This window comes from Cydia splendana, chromosome 18, assembly GCF_910591565.1.
Source record: "Cydia splendana chromosome 18, ilCydSple1.2, whole genome shotgun sequence".
NCBI classification, from domain to species: Eukaryota; Metazoa; Arthropoda; class Insecta; order Lepidoptera; family Tortricidae; genus Cydia; species Cydia splendana.
The window spans coordinates 16,352,892-16,362,942 of NC_085977.1; the positions used below are offsets into that span (position 1 = coordinate 16,352,892).

The 10,051-nt window shown below is 36.8% G+C and overlaps 1 protein-coding gene across 1 annotated transcript; it reads right to left on the minus strand.

The window, feature by feature from the left end:
• Positions 1 to 1,303: 1,303 nt before the first annotated feature.
• LOC134799123 (zinc transporter 7) lies at positions 1,304 to 9,643 on the minus strand. Its single transcript, XM_063771522.1, has 3 exons — positions 9,155 to 9,643; positions 8,020 to 8,237; positions 1,304 to 3,679 (listed from the first exon to the last, which is right to left on the minus strand). The coding sequence occupies exons 1-3, from the start codon at positions 9,342 to 9,344 to the stop codon at positions 3,059 to 3,061; spliced, it is 1,029 nt and encodes a 342-aa protein (XP_063627592.1). The 5' UTR covers positions 9,345 to 9,643; the 3' UTR covers positions 1,304 to 3,058.
• Between the last annotated feature and the right edge of the window lie 408 nt (positions 9,644 to 10,051).

Below are 10,051 nucleotides of genomic sequence, written 5' to 3' on the forward strand. Positions count from 1 at the left end.
ACTTTTGTGGCTCTTAGGCCCCATTTAGACGGTTCAAGAACTAGCATGTGATTTTTATTACATTGCGATATTTGGTCGATCGACAATTCATTGTAGGTACTCTGTAGTTAGCAATGTATCGAATATTTATTGATTTTAAACTTTATTGCACAAAAACAAGTCAAAGGTAGAAAAAGACGGACTTAATGCCTTGAGGCATACTCTACCGACAACCAATATTGCATGCAAGTTCTCGCGCCGTGTATATGGGGCTTTAGTACAGTAGGTACATTATGTACCCCAGTATGTAAAAGCTTCTATTTTATTCTAACAATCTTAGGTACTCTCGGGACAGAGCAAAAAGTTGATCGACCCAAATGCATTCGTAAAAATTCGGAAAACTGTGACCATACATAATACAGGCGAAATACAATCCGCCATTTTGAATGCCTACTATTGCCTACCATATTACAAAATAAAATATAAGAAGCAATTTCGATAGTTATCTAATTTTAATACCGATTTGGTAACTAACAGAAAATCGTAAATAAAAACAATATTTTTCTCGATTAAGTAATTTTAATTTCAGCGGAATGCAACAACATTATTCAAAAAACTTTTTTGAAATAAGTTTTTTATTAGTACTTATTGCACATTTGTAAAAACTCATTAAATGAATGGTTATTAACCCATTTAGTGCCGGTGACATCGATTTGTTATTTTTGCCCCGCTGTGATGTCCTTGACGCCGATCGGCATCATGTTTACAAAAACGTCTGCGTGGGGGGAAATTATATATCTAACGTGTTTCTACATCTCAGATATTAAAATGGCAGTTAGATTGGCTAATTTACTACGCAAAATGTCCCGCGTTTTAATATTGTATCAAAATTTCAGATATTAGGTCGTCATTTTTGTATCTGGGATATAAAAACGCAGATTAGCTTTCTTCTATGATTGGGTGCGGATTACGTATGTATATATGACCCCTGAACTATAGGATAAAACATTTAAGTAAGAAAAATAATTGTGACTATTGTATGGACCGCTGGACTACTTCCAAGTACCTATAGGTACTGTCAAAAACAATTTACATGGAATGCAAATTCAAAGATAGGGCTATATCTATAGAACACAATACCCCTTATAGCCGAATATCGGCGTAAAACCTAAAAATAAACTACTTACAATACAATAAAAAAATATAAAGCCTAAGTAATTAAAATGTACATATATAAAAGAATTAATTAGATTAGAAGCTTTGTAAGAATATCAATCAATTATTTTAGCTATGAAATAAATAGGAAATGCATAAAAACATAATATATAAATGAAACAATATATTTAACGTGAGTGAAGTGTCTGTAATATTTGGGCATGTGTTTTTTTATATAATTGTTATGCTGCATTACCAACAAATGCAACAAACAAAGGGACGATGTACTTAAATACAATTTTGTGCATCAGAAACTTATATAGGTACTTTTATGGCTTGCGTGCCAATAATTAACCTTTTGAACGACATACAAAAATTATAATTTCTTAAAAAGTTTCTAAATTGAACCTTACACATAGACATAGGGGTACATATTATTGCACTTATTGATTGGTACTTTCGGTAGCGGTACGATAGAGTCAAGGTCGATTGCACCAAACCGCCCGACCCCGTTAAAGCGTTTGCAAAATTTGATTGTATGGGAAGTTTCATATGTTTCATACTTCACTCTTGAGTGACCGTGCAACCGGCTTTTATTGTTTAAAAAGTTAAACGACAAAAGTCTACGTTGGTTGCGATTATATCGTCAGGTCGTCAGTCATCGTGGTCGTCACTATCTAGTACATAAGTGCGAGTGTGATGCACGACGCGACAGACGATACAGGCGCAACTATGATGGTTACTACAGGTTGACAGCGTACATTTTATACTAAATAATTTTAAACAAGTAATTTTGGTTGTAAATGCAGTTTCAAAACAATCATAATGCATAATAAATAAATATCAAAGCCACAAACATACACTTTTACATTCACCTTAGTTCAATATACATATTTACGACTTTAAGTTACAGTAGAGTTTATGGAACAGTCAGTAGGTATTTACCGAAGATGATCGTTTAGATAAAATATTACAAACATAAAGTCAGACCGAGATAAGTCTGCAACGTGAGAGCACTCGCAGCACTTGCAAGTGTTATTTTAAACGTCAAACTTTGAAATTATAACGTATAAATAACACTTGCACTGCAAGTGCTATCAAAACTCTAGTAAAATGTCTGAAGAGGTATGAATTTCGAGTGATAAATAACGAATACGATCATTTACTTTCAATACTAACCGGACCAGCGGGAGCAGAATATAAATGTAATTCAGCTACATTTGTATTTGGCAGATGATTATGAAATATTTTATACAAATTTATTAATATACTACAAATGACAATTTATAAAAGGTATAAATCTAACCCTTTTAACCTCTTTTTATTAGCTTATTTGTGACGAGTTGGTGGCAAAGAAGGAAGTGGAATATTGGGAAGATGGTGATGAAAGCGAATGAAATTGGATGTACAATGTTAATAGGTTAACCTACCTACTTAAAAGTACCTAACTTTACACATTCGTAGCAGTCAAAACGAGCAAATTGAATACCTTTTTACAGATTGTCACATGTAAATGTGAAATGAATTTACACCTCAAATCCAATACAACTATTCTCTTATCACAATATTAAATAAATCCTCATCGGAATAATATTTTTTCTAACCGCACCTGTATACATAGAGTACTGTACTTACAAAACTGTATAAACCTAGGATTTTTCATACTATTTTTATACCCGTGGACCTCTATTCTGTTATTACCAGTTTTTTTTATTTTGTAGGTGTGTTATTGTAATATTCGCAATTATTATTTTCGAGACAAAAAATATAATAAAAATAGAGTAGTCCGGAAGCGACTAGTAAACAACTGCACCATTTAGCGCCAAAAAAAATCAATTCGGCTTTGAGCCAAAATGTAACCTTTGTTGAGGTCCATGGACAACCTTGAACGCCAACGATGCCTAAAGTCAATATTAATTTACGATCAGAGCGGGGAATAGTCCAATTGCACCGTCAAATGCTTAACACCAGCCTCTCTAAAAATCCTAGCGGTCTGCTCCGTCACATACCGCGGATCCACTTCCTTTGCCACTTCTAACTTGAGGGCCCCAACATGCACATCACTGCACAGAGTCCAGAAATGAGGCTCCTGCACCCCATGGACCCCAGCAAGCCCTACCACTCTTGTGTACAAATTTGGTAACGCGCGCTCTAAAGCTGTAGGTGTCCGTTGCATTAAAACACCGGCTGAGTCCCGCACTAAAGGTATAACACTTCCAGCGATGAGTAAGGCTATGGCCATGGAGCATATAGGATCTGCTCTCATCCAGCCGAACATCCTCATTAGGATAGCTGATATGATAACCCCAACTGAGCCTAGAGTGTCAGCTAGCACATGTAGGAAGACTCCTCTCATGATGGCGCTCCCAGCTCCAGTGTTGACCTCCTCGTCATGGCTATGTCCATTGTGCGAGTGGCCGTGGCCGCCGTGGGAATGCCCATGGCCTCCGTGGCCGTGCGCATGGCCGTGGTGGAAGGCGTATATGCCCACCATGTTGACTAGGAAGCCCAGGATTGAGACGAGTAGGAGCCGTTCGTGTTTGACCTGAAATAAAATATTTCAAATATCAGGTAACGTAAATATTTTTAAATTCACAATTGAAATCTGTAGTAGTAAGGACTTTGATACTCGCAAAGTAAGAAAAGTTGTCTGTCTGTCGGTCTGTAATCTTGCAAGTTAAATTTGATCCACTTCCCGGTTTCCGATTGAGCTGAAATTTTGCATGCATGTATAAATCGGATGACAATGCAATATTATGGTACCATGGAGCTGATCTGATGATGGAGACAGGAGGTGGCCATAGGAACTCTGTGATGAAACAACGCAACCTAATTGTGTTAGGGGTTTTTAGAATTGTCTCGATGAGTATTAGTTGTCTGTCGTAAGAAAAGTACAGTCAGCGATAAAAGCTTGCACAAAAATATTTTTTTTGCCAAAACCTTATTATTAATTAACTATTTAAAGGTAGGTAGGTATATTGGATAAGTTTTTATTTTATTCGTCATAATCATCATAATCATAATAGCCTTTATTGCCGAAAGTAAAACGGTATTACATTATATCTATAAACAAGTTAACTTAAAAACTAGCACATTGAATTGGATTTTATTCATAATCATTATAATTTACGAAAAATTAAAACAACGTGTATTAATTTTTTTATATGGTGCCTAGTGCAGATGATTCGTCATACGATTCATATCCGGGGAGATATGACGCCGATCGGCGTCACGATCACAACCGCACCGAGCAGGTTAATCTCCTAAATAAAAACATGCATTTCCATTCAGTTAATATTACTGAATATTATTATGACTTGTAAAGAGTTAAATGTGACCTTCCACCGAGAAGGCTCCTTATGCTTCATTTGCAATAAGGACGTTTCTATCAGAATTTCAGATAGAAACGTCCTTATTGCACTTGAAGCATAAGGACCCTTTTGTAATAGAAAGCCACAAATGATCCTATTTGGCGAATTCCCGTAGGAAGTGGTTTCTCTTGCAAAATCTAGCTAGAAAAAGTAAGTATGTAAGTATCAAAATTGTTAACGTGCACTTTAATGTCTTCATAATAGAAACTTGGTTCACATATTTGTGAGCACCTTGGCCGCTCCGATATATCTGTCATATTCATATTCATTTATTCATAAAATTACAAACTTTACAAGTCAAAAGGGTTATTAATTAATTAGGTCATATCTAGACATAGAGATTTTTCTAGCACGAACGAGGCAATGCTAGTGACTTCCTTCCGATATTTAGTTTATTCTTGTTCATTTAAATTCCAAATGTGGCCTTTGTACATTAAACTTATAAGATAGGTATCTATAAACTAAATATCGGAAGGAAGTCACTAGCGTTGCCTCGTTCGTGCTAGAAAAATCTCTATGTCTAGTCATATCTAATGGCAACTGTACCACAATCCAAAGGAAACAGTATAACTTATCTTCAACTTATTACTCAACTACTCGTAGTCAAGCTGAAGTACAAAGCAAACGGCCTTCGATTAGATTTCTAAATGGGTAGGTAATTTCATAGCTTGTATTCTATAAATGGAATTAATGGAACATTGCATTAAACTACAATCTCATTTTCTTTACAAACCTTTAGTGTATAGGTTTCTTAAGTTTGATGTCGAAACACCAAATTTGTTTATGAACATAATCAAAACCAAGTTTATCATTACACCTTATAAAACAAAGTCCCCCGCCGCGTCTGTCTGTTTGTGTCATGTCATGTGTGTGTTATGTTATGTATGTTCGCTATAAATAAACTCAATAAGTAACTACTGAACGGATTTTCATGCGGTTTTCACCTATTAATAGAGTGATTCTTGAGGAAGGTTTAGGTTTTAGGTGTATAATTTAATTTGTTAAGGTTTTGTAACCCGTTGTTGTGTAACCCGTGCGAAGCCGGGGCAGGTTGCTAATTATCCCTTTACCAGGCTGACAGTTCAAAAATGACAATTGAATGTCAGTCTAACTGATCGAAAATAGAACACATGTTTGAAGTGTCGTATGTGGGAAATATGTAACCCTTAGCCTGGTAAAGGGTTAAAAATATGTGTAAGTACAAAATGATATAGTACACATCAGCTGATCGACTTAATGAAATACCTAAAATTGATTGATCAGACTATTATTAAAACTCCACCGTAAACACGTAAGACGAACGAAGGCAGACGGGGAAAGTACGTGCTAGGTCGACTATTACGTACGAACACGTGCCGATGGAATTTCGTCATTATGTCAAGTGTAATAGTGTTGACATTTACATTGGCGTTGTGCAAGCTAAGGCAGTCAATATTAAAATGGTTGTGCAGTCGCCATCAGATATATCGGAGCGGGCAAGGTGCTCACAAATATCAGAACACGTCTCTATTGTTAGAGTGCGTGTTTAGATATTTTTGAGCACCTCGGCCGCTCCGATATAACTGATGGCGACTATAAACGAGGTGATTTTTGATGTTGTGAGGTCTCTCAAAAACAAAATGGGTTTCTAAAAACCAAATTTGAACTTGAGTATCCATTAGAAATATATTCATAAGCTTAAAAATGTTTATTTAGTATGATTTGTAAGTAATTATTCGATTTCATTTAATATGATTGTATCTAAAATGAAGTTATGGAGTATAATATAATGTAATCCAAAGATGGAGCTGATAAGGGTAATTTACACAATTTAAGCACTAAAACTCTAATACAGTCACTTATCTCTAGATTCTCTAACTCAAGCAACTGCTTGATAACTTCTGATAGGAAGTTATCTTAATTAATGGTTTCGTCATTTTGATAACATTAAAGCTATAAACGTTTAGCATTTAGAATTGATTAGTTTGAAGTAGTTAAAAACCCCGACATGAGATTCCCCAACATATAATAGGTCCATGGGGTCCCAGCGCGCATAAGTTGTTCGCAGAAATCGCGAAGCGTCTGGTTGACGTAACTGGCGACCGAAGAGCTGGCGGCTACCTCGCACAACGTATCAGCATTGCGATACAGCGAGGAAATGCCGCCAGCATCCTTGGTACAATGCCTCAAGGGCCTATTTTAAATTTAAGCTAGTTATTAATTTCTTTTAGTAATATGAAATATTATTTTAATTTATTTGATATCTAGATACCAGTTATCATAGTGAGGATAGGGTACACCTGCAAAGAAGTACCCAATGAAAAAATCTGAGGAGGCCTTCATCAGCCCCAGCTGTGGGACATATTTATGATATACAGTATGTATCAGAACGAAAGGCCAAGAAAGAGACCCATTAATGTTTAGGTCATACTGAGCAACCTTTACTATGGGACCAACCCCGAACTCGCGAAATATAAATTGACTCTCTCATAGGAAATTTCAACATCAGACCAGCAAAATGTATGAAACATCAATTTTTTTTCCGCGTTTTCGGGGTTGGTCCCATAGTAAAAGTTGCTCAGTATGACCTAAACATGAATGGGTCTCTTTCTTGGCCTTTCGTTCTGATACATACTGTATTCTATCTAATTATGAATGCTCGGAAAAACGCCTGGCATTTTGGAAGCATAACCCTGTTCTGTACAACATAATACATAATAGACTTCCTTATAGCAATGTTAACGATATAAATATGCCTCAATGACGTCCGTAGACTGTGAACGAACATTTTCAACTCATAAATGGGTCCTTAATTCTGGTTATGTTTTCAAAATGACGGGCGTTTTCGTCCAAGCCTTGCTAATTCTACAAACAGCAACACTCTTAACTGTGTCGGTTAACTTCAAACTCGGGTAAATCCATCTGTCAGATTATGCTATTTTGGTATTAAGAAAAGGTAATAGGGTAGATATTTGCTGAGGGTCGAATGGATTTACCCGAGTTTGAAGTTAAGCGACACAACTGTCCATCGACCTTATTTATGCCTTTTGTAATAAGGGTTACCAATGGACAGTTAACAGTGTGGGTGATGGTAAATATAATTCTGTCCCTAAGGAACAGTGGCCGTAAGGCCCAGTAGGCCCAGGCCTAGGGCGGCAAGATATTTAGGGGCCGTAAATTGTGACAATAAATTCGCTGATGATAACAAGAAATAACTCAAAATGTAGTCAATATGATGGGTGCTGAGAAAGGGGTGGCTACAGGGCCTGGGGCCTAGGGCGGCAGACTGCAAATCCGCCACTGCCACAGAATTAATAATAGTACTAGGTACAGAAGACTCACTCTCTAACAAAACGCGACTGTTACGATCAGGACAGATATGGCCGCTAGGTGGCGACAGCGCCACGCGCGGCTTATGGCTAGCGGTGGTGTGGAATGGATGTGCTTGTAGCTACCTATTTGCAAAGCGACGAAATCGCAGAGTGAGTCACGCTTGCCACTGGTAAGGATAGATAAGGTATAGATATTAACTTACCTCTGGAGGCTCAATAGCCCTCTCCACCGCCTCGCTCATAATAAAGAACGCTATAAACAGCAGAAACAGGCCGTTCACGAAGCCAGCGACCACCTCGGCCCGCGCGTATCCGTACGAGTAGCGCTCGTTGGACCGCCATTTTGATATCAAGGAGGCTGCCAGGCCCGCCACCAGGCCCGTGCAGTCGAAGAACATGTGGAATGCATCTGATATTAGACCTGGAAGAAAATGGGGGATGACTTTAATGCTTACAAATAGAGGGATGTTAAACGCTTAACACTTAACCTTTTAATGCAGCGGTTGGCAACCTTTTAGCAGCCAAGGGCCACATAGTAGTTAACGAACTTGATGCGGGCCGCACTTTGTTAATATTTATGACTTTATCAGACATTGTTGTTTGTCAATATTACATATACATACAAATTAGCCAGGGAGGCTCTCGGGCCGCAAGTGAGAGTTGCCGACCGGTGCCTTAATGCATGTAATAAAAAATATTTGTTTAAACTTTAATAGCTGTCAATAGAGTTGAATATCATATCCGCATATATGGCTATGTATGCGGTAAGGGGTTACCATGCGTAGAACCTGTCTAAGCTAACTTTGCACCGATTTGAACCGAACAAAGTGAGGAATGTCATTATAAACCTCATATTTTCATAAAAATAGATGTTACTGACAATGACCTTTTATTTATGGTTATTGATGACATTTCCACACTTAGTCATTGAAAATGCGCTGCACAGTTATCATGGTCATTGGTGCATTGTAACATATGTACAGTCAACATCAAAAAGATATGTTTATATTTTTTGCCTTATTACAAAGGATTAAGCACTGTAAACAACTCAAACAGGGAATAAAAATTATTAACAAGAAGAATTCACATAGCTACAATAATGAAAGATTTAATTTATACATTTAGTACATTTTTTTCTGTATGATTCAGGAAGGATTCTTAAGTAATCAAACTTTCCTAAAGTTACTTTCAAATCATTTAAGTTTATATCATACATATTAAATTTACACAAGAAGCAGCTAAATAGGTAAACATATGCCACTAGCTTGGCATATTTACTAACAGTAACAGTTTTGAGGAATTGATGAGGCAAGCAAATCAATATCCAAATGTACTCACCTAAACTATTTGTCCAAACACCATAGAACAGCTCGACGAAGGCGAACGACAAGTTCAGTAAAAGGAATAGGAACAAATTCCTGGAATTCTTATCAGAGTAAATTAGTCTGAACCAATTCGTCAACTTGTCGCGGAGCCCGGCGATACGCCCGCGCGGGAACCTGGTGTCCTTCTGGGTCAGCGGCAGCATCTTGGAAACTTTATCTTGGAATAGGGAAATCCCACTTTACGTCATATTTTCAACACCGAAATATACAAAAACCGAGACACTGCATACGTGTACGAGAATTGAACTATTCTAACCTAAGCCGTAGCTATATGAAGTGAATACTTGAAAGTAATTCGGTTATTGAAAAGGTTTTGCTAGTTACGAGCACGCACTAATGGAGTAATGCATGTTTTAATTGAGATTTTATTAATATTAAAAGCCCGATTGCATCGTGCCGTATCGCCGAAATCTGGCGTTCATTGACACTTGACAGCCAGCGTAGCACTTAATGCACAGGCAACACTAAAAATCATATGTCAAATGAAAATTGTTGCCACTTTTTAGGCAATATAAATAGTTAAATCTTAATTTTATTATTCAACATTTATATTTAGTATTTTATAAACTATTTTAGGTATTTCAGCGTAGAAATTTAAATTATCAAATAAAAAACACCAATATTTTTCGTACCATGACAGACAGATTTGAAAAACACTAACCATTTCCTGATTGGCTATTTTTTTCTACAGAGGCGTTACAGCCAATCAAAAGAAGGGATGAAAGTGTTGAGTTTGTAAACGAAATCATATTTTTGATGAGTCATAGACTTTCGAATGACACTCGTTTCCGGAATAGTTAAGGAGAACTCTGTGTCAAATTCATATAAAATTTGTTTATGGCATAATATT

What these genes read in the sequence shown, in the direction of transcription:
- LOC134799123 (XM_063771522.1), bottom strand. Translation starts at nt 9,344, where the DNA reads ATGCTGCCGCTGACCCAGAAGGACACCAGGTTCCCGCGCGGGCGTATC. An exon ending in TGTTTGGACAAATAGTTTAG is followed by an intron (nt 8,238 to 9,154) that starts GTGAGTACATTT and finishes ATTTTCTTCCAG; the next exon opens with GTCTAATATCAGATGCATTC. An exon ending in GGGCTATTGAGCCTCCAGAG is followed by an intron (nt 3,680 to 8,019) that starts GTAAGTTAATAT and finishes ATTTTATTTCAG; the next exon opens with GTCAAACACGAACGGCTCCT.